General features: G+C 39.9%; 1 protein-coding gene across 4 annotated transcripts in view; it reads left to right on the top strand.

Annotated features, from left to right (window-relative positions):
* Positions 1-20,166, top strand: part of MTRF1 (mitochondrial translation release factor 1) — a 63,857-nt gene that overhangs the window by 13,790 nt on the left and 29,901 nt on the right. Inside the window, exons 2-6 of one of the 4 annotated variants that reach the window (XM_032402925.1) lie at positions 4,889-5,062; positions 6,952-7,374; positions 11,728-11,819; positions 13,448-13,529; positions 13,724-13,831. In XM_032402925.1, the coding sequence (XP_032258816.1) occupies positions 6,960-7,374; positions 11,728-11,819; positions 13,448-13,529; positions 13,724-13,831 (697 nt within the window). In that variant the 5' untranslated portion in view covers positions 4,889-5,062; positions 6,952-6,959. The other 3 variants (XM_032402924.1, XM_032402923.1, XM_032402926.1) reach the window with 3 other exon arrangements.

Below are 20,166 nucleotides of genomic sequence, written 5' to 3'. Positions count from 1 at the left end.
TGTTGTAATAAAGAGGGAAGAAATGGAAAGATATATATCTACACATACACACAGTATAGATTTCCTCCACGTAGACCACTTTGGGATCTAAGTTGGAAAAGACTTTAGGGGCACCTGGGTGGCTCAGTTGGTTAAGTGTCTACCTTCGGCTCAGGTCATGATCCTGGAGTTTAGGGATCGAGCACCACGTCCTCATCGGCTCCCTGCTCAGCAGGGAGTCTGCCTACCCCCCCAGCACGTGTTCTCTCTCTCTCCCTCCCCTCACTCACTTTCTCAAATAAATAAATAAAAATCTTAAAAAAGACTTTAATGCTTATAAAGGGTATTTGAATACTACTGTTAGGAGAAAAAGATGGGAAAATAAAATTTACTGAAACAAAGATTTTAAAATATACAACTCGAATCCGATGTAAATGATTTAAGAAAAATATTTAGCCTGAAATTTAAGATGATATATGGAAGAGATGAAATCACCGAGGAGTTTTAGGAGAGCTTGTCAAAGCCGACTTCGGTACCAGTTTAGGGTGGAATAAAGGGAGTTTCCAGGATCAGTTTGTCTTTGACCTGGCTTTGTTTTTTGTTTGTTTGTTTGTTTGTTTTTTAGTAGTAGTAGTAAAAGGAAAAGAGTAGGTTGACCTCTTACACTGATTCTGAAAATAATGAGTGATCTAGTTTCCATAACGCCAGCAGGTGGCGCATTTTTTGGCTTTTTTTCCCCCCAAGCTAAGAAAAATTTGAGAACCAGTATGAATATATGAAAAGAAGAAATGCTGCCTTTTCATCCTTCGTATTCTGTTTCTCTCAGGGTAAATACTTCACAAGAATAAAAGTAGAATAATCTTTGTTTTGCTGTTTCTTTTCCACTTTAGCGAAGGCTTGGATTTTGTGTTAAATTGTCAAATAATTCCTCGTTTCACTTTTTCTGTAATAAAACATAGCTGATTAAAATCTCAAGTGGCTGCCAATCTTTACACTGTGGGATGCCTCAGGACGTGGTCAAGACCCTAAACTCCAGTGAACCAGAAAGCCAAAGTGCATTTCACAGGGTGCTCTGACCCATCATGCTTTATGGCTTGCGTCCTGGGACTTCATGTTGCTTTCAGTGCCTCTGAAAGTTTCCCAAGTGGGACTGAAGGTTTCAGCGTAGCCTGGGACAATCTCTCCACCCACCCTGGTCCAGCTCCCTGAAGAATGTCCAGGGCTGAGGAAGTCGTGGTGCTCTGTTTCTCTCAGGGAAAGCCTTAAGTGGATGCTTTCTGATGTAGAAGCCCCGCAGCAGGACACAAATCAACCTTCCGTTCATATGATAGACACAGCGTGTCCTCAGCATCTTTGGAACGATCCGGAGGCCTCTGAGAAGAAGCGAAGTGAAAATCCCCATTCTCTACCGCTTTGACTTTGGGCTAAGTTTGCTGTAAATCAATCTGAAAAATAGCTGCAAGTATTTTGTTGTTTGCTCCAAGGCAGAGGAAAGGGACATAGGTCATTTCATTTCTAAGGGAATACCCAATTGTCAGTGCCCATTACACATACGTTCATAATAGAAACTTACGAGATCAACTTTATTGTGAGAAATACCTCAGAGAGGAGCTCTTGGTGCTAATTTAATCAAATGCTATTATTTTTCACTGAATCAACCTTTTTATTACTACCTCTAGAAAAATGCTTCCTGTAATGTATCAGACTCTTTGAAGTAGAACTTAACTTCATAAAATGATTCAATAATAATAACTCCCATAGGCTTTTTCTTTTTTTTTTAAGTTATTTATTTATTTATTGAGAGGGAGAGAGAATGATAGAGAGAGAGCATGAGAGGGAGGAGGGTCAGAGGGAGAAGCAGACTCCCTGCTGAGCAGGGAGCCTGATGTGGGACTCGATCCCAGGACTCCAGGATCATGACCTGAGCCGAAGGCAGTTGCTTAGCCAACTGAGCCACCAAGGTGCCCCTCCCATAGGCTTTTTCAATCAAACATTAAAGAATGTCCTTTTTGGAGCACCTGGGTGGCTCAGTCAGTTGAGCATCTGACTCCTGATTTTGGCTCAGGTCATGATCTCAGGGTCGGTGAAATCGAGCCCTGTGTTGGGCTCACGCTCAGCGGGGAGTCTGCTTGTCCTTCTCCCTCTGCTCCTACCCCCACTCGTGCTCACGCTCTCTCTCTCTCTCAAATAAATAAAATCTTTTTTTACTGTCCTTTTTTTTCTTTTATACCTGTCTTGTTTACAATAATACTCATCACAAAACTTCAGGAAATCCAGAATACAACAAAGAAGAAAATAAGGATTACCTATAATTCCACTGGACTTTTAAATATATATGCATCACACATATTTTTTTCTTAAGTAGTCTCCACGCCCAGCATGGAGCCCAACATGAAGCTTTGACTCATGACCCTGAAATCAAGACCTAAGCTGAGAACAAGAGTCAAATGCTTAGCCAACTGAGCCATCCAGGTGCTCCATGCATCATATGTTTTTAAATGGAACTCAGTTTGCTGAGTTGTGTTTTTTTTGAATAACACCCCCCCCCCCCCCGCCGCCTCCCTTCTTATTTTTTTTTGTTTGTTTGCTGAGTTTTTTTTAACAATGTCTTTCATTTAATGATGGATTGTGGACATCATTGCATATTCATAAATATAGATATACCATATTATATTCTTTTTTAAAAAGCATGGAGGAGAAAGCAGTATTTATAGTACTAAGCATAAATGTCTTTAGGGATTTTTTTTAAAAGATTTTATTTATTTATTTGTCAGAGACAAAGAGAGAGAGCACAAGCAGGCGAAGCAGCAGGCAGAGGGAGAAGCAGGGAGCCCGATGCAGAACTTGATCCCAGACCCTGGGATCATGACCTGAGCCGAAGGCAGATGCTTAACCAACTGAGCCACCCAGACGTCCCTTTAGGGACTTTTTTTAAATTGAGAAATAAAATACATAAAGTGCATAAAGTTTCATGTATATCCCAATAAATTTTTACACACGTAAATGTGTTTGTTTTCTTGGGCTGCCACAACAAAATACCATAGACTGAGTACCTTAAACAACATAAATTTATTTCTCACACTTTGGGAGGCTGGGAAGTCCCAGATCGAGGTGCTGGCAAGGTAGGTTTCATCCTGAGGCATCTTTGTCTTGGAGAAAAAGAGAGAAGAGAGAACTTGCACTCACAAGCTCTCTGATGTCTCTTCTTAGCAGGGCACAAATATTACTAGATCAGGCCTTCACCTTTATGACTCACTTAACCTTAAAGGCCTTGTCTCCAGTGTCACACTCACTGGAGGGTCACACTGCGGGTTACCTTCAACATGTTAAATTGGGGGGGGGGCACACAATTCAGTCCATAGCAGTAAGGTTATTTTTTAAGAAGAATAAAGCTTTCTATACTATATTACTTAAGTTATATATCTGCATACACAAATCAAACAAAAAAATGATTTTATTGGATAATTTAGGAGAATGATTTTTGTGGATCCTTTGGCATTTGTTCCCTACTGGAACATAAACTCCATGTGGGCAAAGATTTGTGTCTTTTCTCTTCATTGCTAAATTCTCATGTCCAGAACACAGTGAGTAGCATATAACTGGTGCCCATTATTTATTGAATGAACAATGGAATGTTTTCTTTTTTCTTTCTTTTTTTGGAGGAGGGAGGCAGTATCAGAGCTTAGGAGTCACAGAACACTAAGACAGACTACCTTGATTGAATCTCAGTTCTATTACTTACCAGTTCTTTTACCTTTGACAAGTTACTTAAGCTCTCTGTGCCTTAGTTTTCTCTTCTGCAAAATGGGCATTTCAGGGTTGTTGTGGTAAGAATTAATTAATAGGTTTAAGCCATTTAGTATAGGATTTAATATATACTAGGTAGAAGTAAATACCTTGAAGTAGGTAATGTTAGATATTTGCATTTAGGGTTAATTGTCCTTTTTATATGCAGTCACAACCTAAGAAAATATCCTGTGAAGTCAGTTATATGGGATGATGGTTGCCTTGGCTTTTGATAAAGAAATATTGAGACATAGCGGTTATGTGACTTGTGATATTTAAAGTAAGGCAGTATATTTGCATTTTCCTGGAATTGTTTATTAGTTGGATTTTTATAATTATTTAATCACTAGTTTACAAACTCTGAACCTAGTTTAAGCCCCTAAATTCTATATATGCATACAACATCTATGAAGTCATTAATTTGTGGATATATATATAGTCTCCTATCTTTTGGACCCTGTTATGATTTTTAAAAATACAAATTTATATCCTCCTTTAGTTATTAGGCATTTTCGCAAGCAGTGGAAGCTGAAAGTACAACTATTAACATGCAGATCCCATGGGGGGAAAAATGGGAAAAAGAAATAAAAACAAAAACAAAAAAACATGCAGAATCCCTAAATCTGGGGATGATGAAAAGGGAGTCCTCAAAAAAATAAATAAATAAATAAAATAAAAATTAAAGAACAACTGCTTAAAAAACAAACAAAAAACCCCACTTCTTTAGTGGCTCCATTATATAATTTCCATATATGAGGAAATTCTTGTAATTTCATATTAATATATTGTAAATCTTGATCTCCTAATCAGAATTGTAGAGAATCTCTTTCCTGTGTTTGCCTGTAACTATGAAACCAGAGGTCCACTTTTGGCCCACGGCTTGGAGGCCAGCCTGGGCATAAACTACAACTCCCAGGATTCCTGGGTGGGAGCTCCTGGAAGTTGTGGTTCATTCTGCATTCCGCTACCGCCCAACCTACCTATCCTGTCGCAACCCGTGCCCTGGGCTCGGGCTCCGAATGGGTACCGCCCATGGTCATCTCCTGGAATTTTCTTTATTGCTTCGTCATTTTTTTTTTTTCTTTCTCGAGTTGTCATTTTTCTGTTGTGTTTCCCCTGTTAGCTGTTACGCACACCCAAGGACTGCTGCTGAGGAGAAGCTGAGAGCAAGTGTTAACCCGGAAGGTGTGAACCCGGAAGTGAAAGTGAGACAGTGTCTGTCGGGCTGAAATGTAGCAGGTCACAGAAGGTTCCGGCTTCAGAAAGGAAAGCTGTCGTCCTTTGTTCTTTTTCTTAGGTACTCACAATTATTTTTTTTCCTCTTTTTTTTGATCTTAGAAAAAGTATTTTTCCACCCCCATTTTTTTTTTTTCCATGTTGCCTCGGGTAGGATCCCTCCGTGTACTGAGTTACAAAGTGTGGCTTACACGTGTTGCTGTAGCGCAGGCTTGGTGTCCCTTCTGACCTGCCGACTCTGAGAATCGTTCCTAGAGTATCAGAGTAACGCTGCTACTGCGGTGGGTGATGGGGAAGACGGGCCGTGCTCGGGCACAGGTAACCCTAGCGAGTGGTTTGTTGTGGTGTTTGTTTTGTTTTGTTCTCTTAACATTGAGGTTCAAGACCTTAAGAGTTACTCATTCTACTACTGTTTCTAGGATGGAAATTTTAGCTAGAAGTGTTCTAACAAAAATGTGTCATCCTTTTGTCTGTTTTTTCAAATGGACACACTTCTCTGATGTGCTTGAGACTAGATGTAAAGACACACGGGAACTTCTGCTGAAGGACTGTAACGTGTGTGGCTGCTGGGCATTGGTGCGTTTTTCCACAGTCTTTTTCCAAATGGGCTTCAGATGTTAAAGTTCATTGGCAGAATCCTGCAAAATCTGAATGTTTTGGAGACCATTCTGAATATGTTATTTTCTAGGAGACAATGATATTCAAGTTAGCTGACTTACAATGATCAAATGAGTTAATAAATGAATGCACCGCCTAGTGTAGTAGGAACACGGGAAACAGTAAAAGTTGATTCTCATAAAATTTTGACCCTTATTTCAACTTTGAACCTCAGAATTTTAGGAGCAAAGTGTTTTTCCTAAAATACTTTATCTTTTCCCTTTCTTAATAAAACTATTCTGTGCTTTTGTTAGCTTTTGATTATGTCTATTAGAGGGGTGAAGAACAGGAAATTCATGTACACAGCCAGTTTCACCTAACTTGTAATTTTTTAAAGTAACTATTTTTTCCTGATTGTGACAGTAATACGTGCTGTGGGTATAAAAATATTAAAAACACCGAAAGGTAGAAAAAACAGAAAGCAAGCAAAAGTTATCCACAATCCCACAACTAGAAATCATCTTATTAACGTTTTGGTATGTTTCTTTTTTAGGTTGTTTTTTTTCCTCAAAAAATATTCTGTTTACCTTTTTTACATATATATCATATATCATAGAAAATCTTGAAAACCTAATTGAGATTATATTGTTTTGCATTCTGCTTTTTTCACTTAATGCAAATAATGCCACCCTCCCTTTTTACCTGGCCTACTTTCTTAGTCTGTTAATATCTGAAGTTTTCGTCCTTCAGGATCTTAGCTGAAAGGTAAGCACCTGATTGTAGAATTGAGAATGGAAAGCGCTGAGCTCTGAACAGGCAAACTGCATTCTAGTATGAGCTCTGCCTCTGTCTGGCTGAGTAAATAATCATGATTAAGTTACTTGACTTCCTTGGACATCTGGATACCTAAAATTAAAGAATTAGACAAGAAAACAGTTAATATTTCCTTCAAACTTTAGAAATCTATGTATATGTGAACCACCTAAAACTTGCATGATTATTTCATACCTTTCAAGTGCTTGTTGACGTACTCAGTTCTAGATCCTGGATACTTTCTAGGAAGTAGCTGATTGAACCCAGTCTATTGATGTATTTATTAATTATGCTCCTACTCATTTGCCATCGTTAATTATATACATTGAGTAAATAGAAAACCGTGCTATCTTCGTTTATTTTAATATGTTAGATTCAGAGGTATGAAGAATTATTTTCCTTTTATGAATTACTGAATTTTCAGACTGTGTTTGGAGCTGCCTGTGCCCATGAATGGAACAAGATTTCTTGAGGCTCCTTCCAGCTTTTGTATTTGTAGAGTTGATTTTTTTTTTTCAGATTGTGTTTATTATATTTCAGATGCTGAGATGAATCGTCACCTGTGTGCTTGGCTTTTTAGACATTCATCTCTTAATGGTCCCCGCCAGTACCACCTCCAGCCCCAATCTCATCAATTTACACAGATCCATCTTAATACAAGGCTGTGGATTTTTAGACAAAACAGGAATCGCATTCTCCATCATCTGCTAAATAAGAATTGTCCCAGGAGATATTGTCATCAGTCCAAGATGCTGTGGAAGCATAAAGCACTACAGAAATATATGGAGGACCTGAATAAGGAGTACCGGACGCTTGATGAGTGTTTGCAGCATATGTCTGTGCATGAAGAGGACCGGAAGTCCTTGAATCGAAGGCATGCTGAGTTGGCACCACTTGCAGCCATTTACCAAGAAATTCAGGAGGCTGAGCAAGCAATTGAAGAATTAGATTCAATGTGTAAAAGTAGGTAAAAGATATGTGTGTGTAAAGGATGTAATTGATTTTATAGGTTAAAGCTTTCTTGAATGCAGTCTTTTAAAGAACTTAGAATGAATACACTCTATACTCGGAGAAGACAGGATTCTACCCTGGGTGTTTGATGTATTTTGGCTACTAAAAATCAACTACTAAGAGACCAAACTCCTCGTGATGCTTGCCAAGAAGTTTTTAGGGTCTAGGAGACTGAGTATTGACCTTTACCGAAGCTTTAATTTACTGAGCAGGCCTTTACTGAGCACTTTCCTACATACATAGCAGAGACACAAAAATACAGTTCCTACCCCATCAAAGGGTATTATTTCATCCAGGTATTATTTCATCATCCCAGAAAGAACCCTGCACCTTGTAGCCACTTGCCCCAATGCCCCCTTCCCTACCAACCCGAGGCAACTGCTAATCTACTTTCTAGATTTACTTATTTCAGGCATTGTATATAAGTGGAGTCATATAATTTGTTCTTTATGACTGGCTTCTTTCATTTAGCATAATATTTTCAAGTTTCATCTATGTTGTAGCATGTATTTGTATTTCATGTCTTTTTATTGTGGGACTATATTCCATTGTATGGATCTACCACATTTTATTTTTATTTATCCATTTATCACTTAATGGATATTGTGTTGTTTCCACTTTTTGGTTATTATGAACAATGGTGCTACAATTGCCTATCATAACTCTACATTTGACCTTTTGAGGAGTTGCCAGACTGTTTTCCAAAGTGGCTGCACCATTTTTACTCTGCCCTTTTGATTCTAGCTATCCTAGTGGGTGTAAAATGGTATCTGAGTATGGCTTTGATTTGCATTTCCCTGATTAATGATGTTGAGCATCTTTTCATGTGCCTGTTGCCCATTTGTATCTCATCTTTGGATAAATGACTGTTCAGATCCTTTGCTCGTTTTTAAAATGAGTTATTTGTCCTATTAATGAGTTGTGAGAGTTCTTTATATTATAGCCACAAATTCCTTATCAGATATATGATATGCAAAACTTTTCTCCTATGGGTTATCTTTTGAAGCACCATAATTTTTTAGTTTTGATGATGTCAAATTTATCTTTTTCTCTGCTGTTGCTTGTGTTTTTGGTGTTATATGTAAGAAACTGTTGTGTAACCCACGGTTACAAAGGGTACATCTGTGTTTTCTTCTGAGGTTAAATTTTTTTTTTAAAGATTTTATTTATTTGTTTGAGAGAGAGAGTGAGAGAGAGACAGAGAGAGAGAGAGAGAGAGAGACCACGAGCAGGGGGAGGGGCAGAGGGAGAAGCAGGCTCCCGCTGAGCAAGGAGCCCAATATAGGATTCAATCCCAGGACCCCAGGATCATGACCTGAGCTGAAGGCAGACACTGAACTGACTGAGCCACCCAGGTGTCCCGAGAGTTAAATTTTTTAACCTTATATTTAATTCGTTGATCTGTGTGAGAGGTGTTTATTTTTAGTTTTGATATTTCTTAATATTGCTATTGCCTTAACATTTTTTCTCATATGACAATTTTCCAAAATGTACAGAAGTTGAGAGAAAAACACAATGGACTAACCTGGGATTCAACATTTATCCAGATAGTGCTATAGGCTTTTAGTTTCTAAACTTTCTTCTGTGCTCCATCCTGTTCCATTAAGTGTTAGAGATGTTAAGCAATGTCAAGGCCAGTCACAGTTATACCTGTAAAGTCCTGGATTTCCTACCTTCTATTGGTGGTACCATGAGTTTCTCACTATGCTTAATGAGGATTTTTTTTTTTTTTTACTCTGCATTATGCCACTCAAATTTGTAATTAATTAGTTTGGGGAAGGTTCTTTGCATATAATAGGAACTTACTAAATGCTTATAAATTAAATTGACATAATCTCTTTGAGCCTTGGTTGTATCACCAGCATACAGTGGTGTATACATTGTATCACCATATAACTGAGATTGGATTGGATTGTTTCTGAAGTCTCTTCTAGGTCTAAAAGTCTGCTCTTCTGTAATAACAGTGATAAAAGCAACATTTACAGCCCTACCACGTGCTAGGCACTAAGCTAAGTATTTTACAAATATTATCTCATTTGAATATTCACAATAATCTTATGAGGTAGGAATTATTATTAATGTCCCCATTTTATTGATGAAGAAACTGAGAGCTTAAAATGCCAAAGGTCACTCAGCCAATCAGGCAAGGAGCAAGGATTTGAACCCAATCAGTGAGATTCCACAGCCTCTATTCTTAGCCACTGCACAATGATTCCAGTTCCAACAGAGTCTGCCTCTGTAGTGTACCTTTCATGAGTCCCCTTCTTATATCTTTATTATATCTCATCCTGGATAATTACAATACATTCCTGACTTGTCATGCCACTTCCAGGCTTTCCCAGTCCACGTACAACTGTAATCAGATTACTCCCCTGCTCAAAATCTTCAGTAGCTCCCATTGCCTATAAATATAGATTTCTCGATTTGTTATTTAAGAGCGTCTGCAGAAGGGCCCCTGGGTGGCTCAATCAGTTAAGCATCTGCCTTCAGATCAGGTCATGATCCCGGGGTCCTGTGATTGAGTCTGCTTCTCTATCTCCCTCTCCCTGCCCCCCCACTTGTGCTTTCTCTCTCTCTCATAAATAAATAAAATCTTTAAAAAAAAAAAAAAAGAGCTTCTGCAAAGTGACACCAGCTTTTCTGTATAGTGTATTAATTCCCTTTGCATATGCTACCTTCCAAGAAAAATAGAGAACTTGCTGTTCCCTGAATACACATACCCATGTCATCCCATATCTGTCTTTGCACACATTGTTACCCACCAATCTTACCTTGTTAAAATTCATTTCACTTATAAAGTGTGGCTTGGATGTCATACTTTGGCTTCAATCCCCTCTGCAAAACAAAAATGTTACATTTCTCTGTTTTGAATTTTGATCCTTTATATAATTGTCTTAATTTCTGTCCCTTCCTTCATTATGTGTTCCTCAAAGACTGAGCCTGTGTCTTACTCATTTTTAGATTTCCTGCAGCACCAAACATAGGATATAATAGACTCTCAAACCTTTCTTGATATAATGAAATTGAATTAGGTTAGATTTCACACATCAGTAAATAATAAGAGGGCACAAAAATAATTTTATGTGACTGCACATCAGGTTTTTCTGATGTCTTTGACCCAGCAGGTACTTATATGAAGTAATGTCAGCCTAGTTTCCATTTGTGGTATAAGTGCATAATGTGGGGCCACTAGTGATATTAAAATTCTGCAACAGGTGATCCATAATTAGAATTTAGTTCAGATGGCATCTATCCAGGAAGCCTTCCTCAAGTGCTAAGGTCTGGGTTAGACCCACTCCTTTATGCCTTCATGGCACTGTCCTGTCACATACTGTGATCGTGTGTACATGTCGATCTTTCCTACCAGACTGAGCCCTTAAGGCCTGGAACCATGTTTTATTCATCCCTGTGTCCCCAACAACTAGCAGAGTATCTGGTGCATAGTAAGTGTTAGATGTTGAAAGTATGAATGAGGCATAGAATCCCACCAGACCTTAATGACTTCCATGACCAGGAAAGAAATTTCAAAGAGCCTTCTCTGTTTTATAATTATGATTTTTCATTTCTGTTTACTTCTTTACTATTAAGAATCAAACATTTCTATATCACCTTGCAAGCATCACCACTAACAAATGGAGTCTAGGTACCTAGAGCAATGAAGTCAAAGGTTATGAGATCTACTATCTCTCATTGTTAGCTTTTTTGTTGGGAGTTCCAGGATTTAACTTTCTGCTTTTGAAATGATGTGAAAAGGACCATTGTTTCCATAAAGCAGAGGTTACAAAGATGTTTTGTTTGACTTACAGGGTGTTTTTAAAAACTGTTTACTAGGTATAAATATTTCAAGAGATTTCAAAATTCTAAGAGTTCTTATTTCTGACTTTGGAAAAAAAAAAAAAAATGGAGGCTCCAGCCCTCCTCGATTACCCACAGTGTGCTGAGTAATGGCTGCTACCTTTAAGACAAGAAATGGTCACTCCATTTACTCCAAAACTTACCTTATTTGAGTTTATATTTAATTAACCAGTCCTTTTTCAAGCTTGTTTTATTAATCATTGATTCCTGTAATTAGTTCTAGACATTCAAATCATAAACTCTTTGGGGCAGTGATCATACTTCTTTACACAATGAATTTTTTTAGATATGCTTCACAAGTACTTATTAATATTCTTTATTCTAACTCTTCTTTTGTATAATCCCTCCTTCACAACTGAAATAAAATTTATAGACAGAATTAGGTAGCTAATTTAAGAGTTTCCCTGTAAGTATTTAAAAACATTTATAATTTTTATTGATGGTTTGTAGGTCTAAATAAACAAGATGAAAAGCAGTTACAAGAACTCGCATTGGAAGAGAGGCAAACCATTGCTCAAAAAATCCATATATTATATAGTGAGGTATGTTTTAGGAGGTAAACTACTCAATTGTGTTAATATAAAAGAATACTGTTTTACTGGGCTATGCTTTGGTGTTCAAAGTACTTTCTAAACACCAGTTTATTAAATCTTCTTTTATGATAAATGATTAAGCTGGGTTTAGTACTGTAATTTGCTACAGAATGAGATTGAAGCCATTGGGATGCTGAAGAATAAAACATCACTTTCCCCCTCACCTCCATGAGTAACTATATTCCAAAGCTGTTAACTTGCCAGGTGAGGAGACAGATGCTGGTAAAGAAATTTAGTTCACCAAGAGGAAGAATCAAGGGTTCTTTTTTTTTTTTTTTTTTTAAAGATTTTATTTATTTATTTGAGAGAGAGAGAATGAGAGACAGAGAGCATGAGAGGGAGGGGGGTCAGAGGGAGAAGCAGACTCCCTGTCGAGCAGGGAGCCCGATGCGGGACTCGATCCTGGGACTCCAGGATCATGAGCTGGGCCGAAGGCAGTCGCTTAACCAACTGAGCCACCCAGGCGCCCCAGAATCAGGGGTTCTTAAGCCTTAGAAAAGGGGAGTGGTTCATAGTGATTGTGTTAATTAAGGATTGAAAATTTGCTTTCTGGATAGAGTGGAATGAATCCAAACGTATAGACACTGTTGGTTCACGCAAGTCTTTAGCTCCTTGTAATTCGATGGATGGTTTGTCTAAAAGACCAACAAAAACCACAGTGCCGTATAGCATCTGTATCTTCTTCCTTTCTGTCCTATTTGCCATTGTCCTGCCTTCAGTCCCCCTACTCTATAGAGGGGCTTGTTGAGGAGAAGGAGGTGGAGGTCTCAGTTACTGTTATCACTGATTTAACTAGCAAGTCAAAGGCAGAAGGATGGTGTCGCTCTTGGTCTGATGTTCCCTCCCACAGACTACCATTTCTAACAGAGATGGAGTATTTAAAAAATTGGCAGTAGGGAGAGTCATGGCACGTAGGTAGTTTGATTTGAAAAACTTTTTAGTAATAAGCAAAAAATAAAATTGCATCCCTTTTCTTCTTTAGAGGGAAGCTAGTTACTTTTTTAGGAAGCCCCTTGTTTTCTTGTCACAGCTCAGAAACTATTTAAGCCTTATCCTGGGAGTCCTCAATATATTCTTTAAGCAGAACAGCGTTACTGAGAACACAGGGCACGACCTAGGGCCCACTGTCATCTGTGGTAGGAGAGAATACACAATCATATGTAAAGAGTCCTCATTTTCTCCAAGTGAACACTTTCAAAGCTTTACTTCATTCATTAGATGAAAGAAGCTACTGTTCAGAACTAATAAGAGGCAAAATCTGAAAAAAATTGAATGGAACACTCCAGACTTTGATCTAAACTTGGGCATTTTAGAAAATTAAGATGATCTGATAGCCTTGTGGAGAATACCCTGACAAGTAACTCCATTGTTTGCATGAATTGATCACTTATTTTAGGTCTAATGCAGTCTACTTATTATAGCATTTAATGACTAGACCTCATTGGGATGCTATATGATTTTGTTAATTACTGATTTTTTTTTTTTTTAATGTTTGGAGGTCTTTTGTCTAAAATCAAGCAATAGTATATCATGGAAAATATACACACAAATGCTGATTTTTTTTTTTCCATTTTCAGCTTTTCCAGAGTCTAGTGCCAAAGGAGAAATATGACAAAAATGATGTTATTTTAGAGGTGACATCTGGAAGAACTACTGGAGGTCAGTTAAATAATTTTATTAAAAATGATCTAAAAAAACAAATTTTACCTTGGTTTGACACACTATAACTTTAAAAGTCCACTAAATGTGTTTCACTATGGAAACAGTTACTCCCTATTTCCCAAAGGGCCTGTACCTAAGAATGGCTCTCTTAAAAAATCTGTGCTGACTGAATATTTTTTGTAATTTTTTAGGTGATATCTGCCAGCAGTTTACTCGGGAAATATTTGATATGTACCAGAATTATTCAAGCTATAAAAACTGGAAATTTGAACTCCTGAATTACACACCAGCTGATTATGGTAGGCATATTTGAGGATTTTGTCCATAGATGATGCTGAAAATTATTTTACCTCTGATCTTGGTTAGAACTGTGTTGTCCCATTTTTTAATTTTTTTTAAGATTTTATTTATTTATTTGAGAGAGAGAATAGGATAGAGCATGAGAGAGGGGAGGGTCAGAGGGAGAAGCAGACTCCCTCCTGAGCAGGGAGCCCGATGCGGGACTCGATCCCGGGACTCCAGGATCATGACCCGAGCCGAAGGCAGTCGCTTAACCAACTGAGCCACCCAGGCGCCCTGTCCCATTTTTTTAAAGATTTTATTTATTTTTGCAAGAGAGAGAGCATGCACGAGTTGGAGGAGGGGCAGAGGGAGAAGCAGACTCCCTGCTGTGCAGGGAGCCCAATGTGGGACTCGATCCCAGGACCCTGGGATCATGATCTGAGCCGAAGGCAGGAGCCCCCTGTTGTCCCATTTTTTAAAACGTTTTATCTGTATCTACTAAATGCTGTAATGCAGGCTCATCAATCTCAGCAGCTTTACCAAAGTAGAGGTCTTAAATGCGAGAAGAAAGTGGGAGGTAGTGAAGGAAGGAATGTCTGAATTAGAGAAAATTTCCCTGGGGAGGATAGATAGGTACCTTGCCTTGAAAATCATTGTTCTCTGTATTCAAAGAAAGATATATTAAGGTTTTTTACTCTAAAGAACTTTATCATTTATGTGATAACAATCTGAAAGTATTATCATTTAGACTAAGTGGCCAATGATATATTAGATTTTTTTTTTAACTTCTTAAAAATTTTTTTTTTTTAGAGAGAGGGACAGGGTGGGGAGGGGCAGAGGGAGAGGGAGAGAGAATCTCAAGCAGGCTCCACGATCAGCGCCGAGCTTGATGCAGGGCTCATTCTCACGACCTTGAGATCATGACCTAAGCTGAAATCAAGAGTTGAATGTTTAACCACCCAGGAGCCCCTAACTTCTTAAATTTTTAAAATCTCAAAGTGCACATAACAGAATAATCTTTCCAAGGATCTGGTTTGCCAGTGTTCCAGCCTTACGCCTCTCCTCATCACTCTGCCAAATCCACTGAAATCATTCTTCATAAAGGATTTTATGAACTTTTTTTAAGCTCTCTTTTGAATATATTCTATCTGTCTTATATTCTTATCATTGAAATGTTGAAGTGAAAAATAATCTCCTGGGACCACTGGGTGGCTCAGTCGGTTAAGCAGCCGACTCTTGATTTTGGCTCAGGTCATGATCTCAGGGTCTTGAGATCAAGACCCAGTGGCGCCGAGTCAGGCTCCACACTCAGCGGGGAGTCTGCTTCTCCCTCTCCCGCTGCCCCTCCCCCTGCTTGTGCACGCTCTCTCTAAAATAAATAAATAAATCTTAAAAAAAAAATCTCCCTATTTCATATTCTCTCATAAAAATTTTCCTCACATTTTTATTCTCTCAACTTCTTTATTCATTGTCCTTATTAGCATTTTTTCTATCTTCCCTTTTAGCGTCATGTGTGAGTTTCTTGACTTTTCATCTACTGTCCTTTTTTTTGATGTATTCAATTTTTATGGAAATGCAGAAAAAGTTAATCATTTGTCTTTATTTTTAAGTTGGGCTGATAAAAACTTACACAATGTAAACAGTAGCAAACAATACAAGTCCTTAAACTTTTATTTTATTTTTTTTAAAGATTTATTTATTTTAGAGGGAGAGAGAGAGAGAATGAGCAAGGGGAGGGACAGAGAGAGAGGGAGAATCCCAAGCAGACTCCCCACTGAGCACAGAGCCCGATATGGGGCTCGATCCCAAGACCCTGATCAGGATCATGCCCTGAGCCGAAACCAAGAGTTGGACACTAAACTGACTGAGCCACCTAGGCACCTCAAGTTCTTAAACTTCTATTTATTTATTTTTATTTTTTATTTTTTTAAGATTTTATTTATTTGACAGAGAGAGACACAGCGAGAGAGGGAACACAAGCAGGGGGAGTGGGAGAGGGAGAAGCAGGCTTCCCGCAGAGCAGGGAGCCCGATGCGGGGCTCGATCCCAGGACTCTGGGATCATGACCTGAGCCAAAGGCAGACACTTAACTGACTGAGCCACGCAGGCGCCCCTTGGTACAGGTTTTAAATACGGTCAGTGGTCAGGAAGGGGAATTGAGAGCAGAGGGAAGACACAGCCAGAGCATCCACGTGGTGGAAAAGATCTTGGTGTGTGTGTAGGACAATGAGGAAGCCAGTCTACCCAGAGCATATTTGTAGTGGGAAGACATAGTAAAAGGTAAAAGATCTATATGATTGGAAGAGAAACCGGAGTATGTGATGGGAAGACATAGGAAATGAGTTCAAGGGGGTAGAGTTTGAACAGCCTTAAAAGCAGAACAGGCCTTGATTGTTGGAAAGTAGAGACCTGTTGAAGATTTTATCAGTAAGCATATGATTTGGGGGCACCTGGTTGCTGCAGTCGGTTAAGTGTCCAACTCTTGGTTTCAGCTCAGGTCATGATCTTAGGGTTGTGAGATTGAGCTCTACATCCAGCTTTGTGCTCAGTGAGGAATTTGCTTCAGACTCTCTCTCCCTCTGCCTCCCCATCCCCCGCTCACTTGCTCTCTCTCTCAAATAAATAAATAAATCTTCAAAAAAAATAAGCACATGATTTGATAAATACATATCTTAGGGAGATTATTTAGACAGCAGTGTGCAGGATGGATCAAGAGGCTCGATTTAAGGCAAACTGCAGAGAGGTTACTAGAGCAATCCAGGTGTGACTAAGACTTAGACCTGGCATAGACCTGTGGCAGACCTTCACAGGAAGAACGGACAAAAGAGGGGCCAGTGCTGGCCCCTGTGTCCTGCATGCAGTGTAGGTGATCTGATCCTCACAGCCCTGTGAGATAGATAGTATTAACCCCATTTTACAGATGAGGAGCTGGGCTCAGAGAGTAAGTGACTAATCCAAGATCACACAGTAAGTAATGGTGGTCCTGGGATTGAACTTATGTTTGTCAGATCCAGAGCCACACTACATCCCAGTAGTCTGTTCTGACACAAACAAGATGAGCCACGGGGATTCTAATCTTCCTAGCCAGAAAGACTGATACTCATTCAAGTTGGAGAGCAGAGCCCATTCGGGAAGAATAATGATAAGTTGTTTTTGAATTACTAACTCTGTGGTTATTGTGAACACCCATTTAGAAATATCCAGTAAATGCTGTTGTGTCAGCAGAACTTTGGTGAGAGAACACAATCAAGGAGATTCACACAGCACTAAAAGCTAAGGTTGAAAAGAAACATACTTTGAGGCAAAAATTCAGACATCAGGTGACTTAAAGCCTTGTAGTTTTGTGATTGGCGGTACAGATAGGGACAGTACTCAAGCATTCCATGAATAGTCCAAGCTAAATGATTACAAGATAGTTTTTGTGGCAGCAGGGGAGGGCGATAGCTCTGGATATGAAGTACAGGTCCGACACTTTGTTATTCTGTATACCTGGCATCTGATAAATTGAAATCTCTTCCAAGCTAAAGGGATTCTATGAAAAGTTATGTTATCTCTTCCCTCCCAACAGATTGATGTTTATAATTATGTTTTGTTATTTTCTGCCTGCTAGTTAAATTCAGGGAGAGGTCACTTCGAGTAATGTGATAGTTAATTTTACGTGTCCACAAGTGTGAGAAATAAATTTGTAAGGGGAGCCCTGGCATCCTTGAAGAGCTCTGTGCTGGCTCTTCTCTGTGGGCCAGACTTGACAGTAGGAACTCTGGGTAACTAAACTGGGAAACCTAAATGCACTGGGAGTCATTGGATTTTAGGGTGGCAGGGGTCAAGGGGTAGCACTCAACAGGCAAAGGCCAGGTGGGTTTGGTCCCTGTCACAGACGGCAGAGCCAAACAGCAATCGGAGTGGTCTGACTTGTGCAGCCCTGTGCCATTGGCTAGTTGATCCTGCTGTCCCTAGAAGTAAAATAGATAGGAAGCCTCGTAAATTCTTACTTACCTGTATGAGCAGAAAAGTTCTAGATCAAGTGAACAGAAATGTAACTTTAATCACAGAAACAAGTCATGGCCCTTCAATCAGTTCTCAGACTTCAGCCAGTTTATGGGCCCAAACCCCTTGAATAAAGGGGAGGTGCTGGGTCCCCATGAGGAAGGACCCCAATATATTGCAAATATTTATACTGTTAACCTTACTCCCAGCTTCCTCCCAGAAGGGATCTGTGGCTTTTTCCCAGGGTAACTGTACCGTGGAGAAACGGAAATAACCAGACTTTGCAGGGACAGCTGGACGCTGGCTCTGAACTGATACTAATTCCAGGAGACCCAGAACATCTCTGTGGCCATCCGTTGGAGAAGGGGCTTGTGGAGGTCAGGTGATGAATAGAGTTTTAGCTCAGGTTCCACTCACAGTGGGCCCAGTGGGCTCCCAAACCCATCCTGTGGTGTTTTCCCCAGTTCTGGATACATAATTGGAACAGATACAATCAGCAGCGGGCAGAGTCCCCATGTTCTTCCTCTGACCTGTGGAGTGATGACTATTATGGTGGGAAAGGCCAAATAGAAGCCAGTAGAACTGCCTCTACCCAGGAAAATAGAAACCAAAAGCAATACTGCCTTCCTGGAGAGATTGCAGAGATAAATGCCACCATCGAGGACTTGAAAGATGCGAAGTTAGTGATTCCTACCACATCCCCATTCAACTGGTACAGCTGCTGGACCACATGTGGTTTCATTGCTTGAGCAATCCACACCCCCTGGCACCTGGTATGCAGCTGTTGATCTGACAAATGCTTTTTTTCTCCGTATCTGTCAGTGAGGACCACCATAGGCAGCTTTCTTTCAGCTGGCAGGGCCAGCAGTGCACCTCACTGTCCTCTACCTCAGAGGTCTATCGGCTCTCCTGCCGTACATCGTAATTTAATTTACAGGGATCTTGATCGTCATCCTCTTCCACAGGATATCGAACTGGTCCAGGAGAGCCAATGATATAGTTCCAGTTACTACTGATACTTACTGATGGTAAATGTCAACACTGCTAAATACGAGTGTTTATCTCAGTTATTCCTCCCAACAACCCTTGGAGGAATGGAGGTTGAATTCAGGGCTGTGTCGTGTGCTTACACGTGCCTTGAAGCACTACTCACATGATCTGCAGTATGAATGGCTTTTCATTCAGATGTGCAGTGCTGTAGCCCTAGTTATGATTACCATTTACAGAAAAGGAAACCACGGCATGAACAAATGAAGTAACTTGCCTGTGGATACACAACTAGGAAGAAGAGCTTCAGTTTGAACCCAGGCAGCCTAAGATTGGCTCTAGTAATCTCTACAGTAAAGCTGCAGCCTTCTCCTTTCAGGTCATATAAATTCAAATATGCATCCTCCACATGAAGTAGGTAAAGGGGGTGAGGGGAATCATTTTAAAAGTACAGAATGATTGCGAGATGGAAAATTTTAATTGTTGTTCGCCTCACTCTGTCTCAGTTTCTGGGTATTTTTCATAATTGACCCATCTTACTATACTGAGTATGAATGGTAAACAATTACATTTTTCATGTCGTCTGACCCTAAGTGCTTGTCAGCTTCTTTTTCTGGTATTCAAGAAGATAAACAGTAATCTGTTCCACCACTGGAGGAAGACCAGCTGTGTTGGACTTATTTTTTTTAAAGATTCTATTTATTTGACAGAGAAGGAGAGAGCACAAGCAGGGGGAGCTGCAGAGAGAGAGGAAGAAGCAGGCGCCCCACTGAGCAGGGAGCCCAATGTGGGGCTCGATCCCAGGACCCTGGGATCATGACCTGAGCCGAAGGCAGACGCTTAACCGACTGAGCCACCCAGGCGTCCCTGGGTTGGACTTTTTAAGAGACAGTAGGTCAATCTCTGATAAGGTACTTATCTAAGGTATTTTCTAGGGTAATTTGAAACTATGCCCAGGGGTGCCTGGGTGGCTCAGTCGTTAAGCGTCTGCCTTAGGCTCAGGTCATGATCCCAGGGTCCTGGGATTGAGCCCCACATCAGGTGCCCTGCTCAGAGGGGAGCCTGCTCCTCCCTCTCCCACTCCCCCTGCTTGTGTTCCCTCTCTTGCTGTGTCTGTCTCTGTCAAATAAATAAAATCTTTAAAAAAATAAAATAAAACTATGCCCAATTTTTATCCACCATGCTGACTTTATTTTTTTTTCCTCAAAGATTGATTTATTCGAGAAAGGAAGAGAGAGCAAGTGTGTGTGAGTGGGAGGCAGGGCAGAGGAGAGGGAGAGAAGCAGACTACCCGCTGAGCTCAGGGCCCGACACAGAGCTCGATCTCATGACCTATGAGATCACGACCTGCGTCGAAACCAAGAGTCAGACACTGCAC

The sequence above is a fragment of the Phoca vitulina genome, unplaced genomic scaffold (assembly GCF_004348235.1).
Source record: "Phoca vitulina isolate PV1807 unplaced genomic scaffold, GSC_HSeal_1.0 scaffold5, whole genome shotgun sequence".
NCBI classification, from domain to species: Eukaryota; Metazoa; Chordata; class Mammalia; order Carnivora; family Phocidae; genus Phoca; species Phoca vitulina.
Note: the sequence above shows the minus strand (reverse complement) of the source record. Positions and strands in the feature narration are given on the sequence as shown.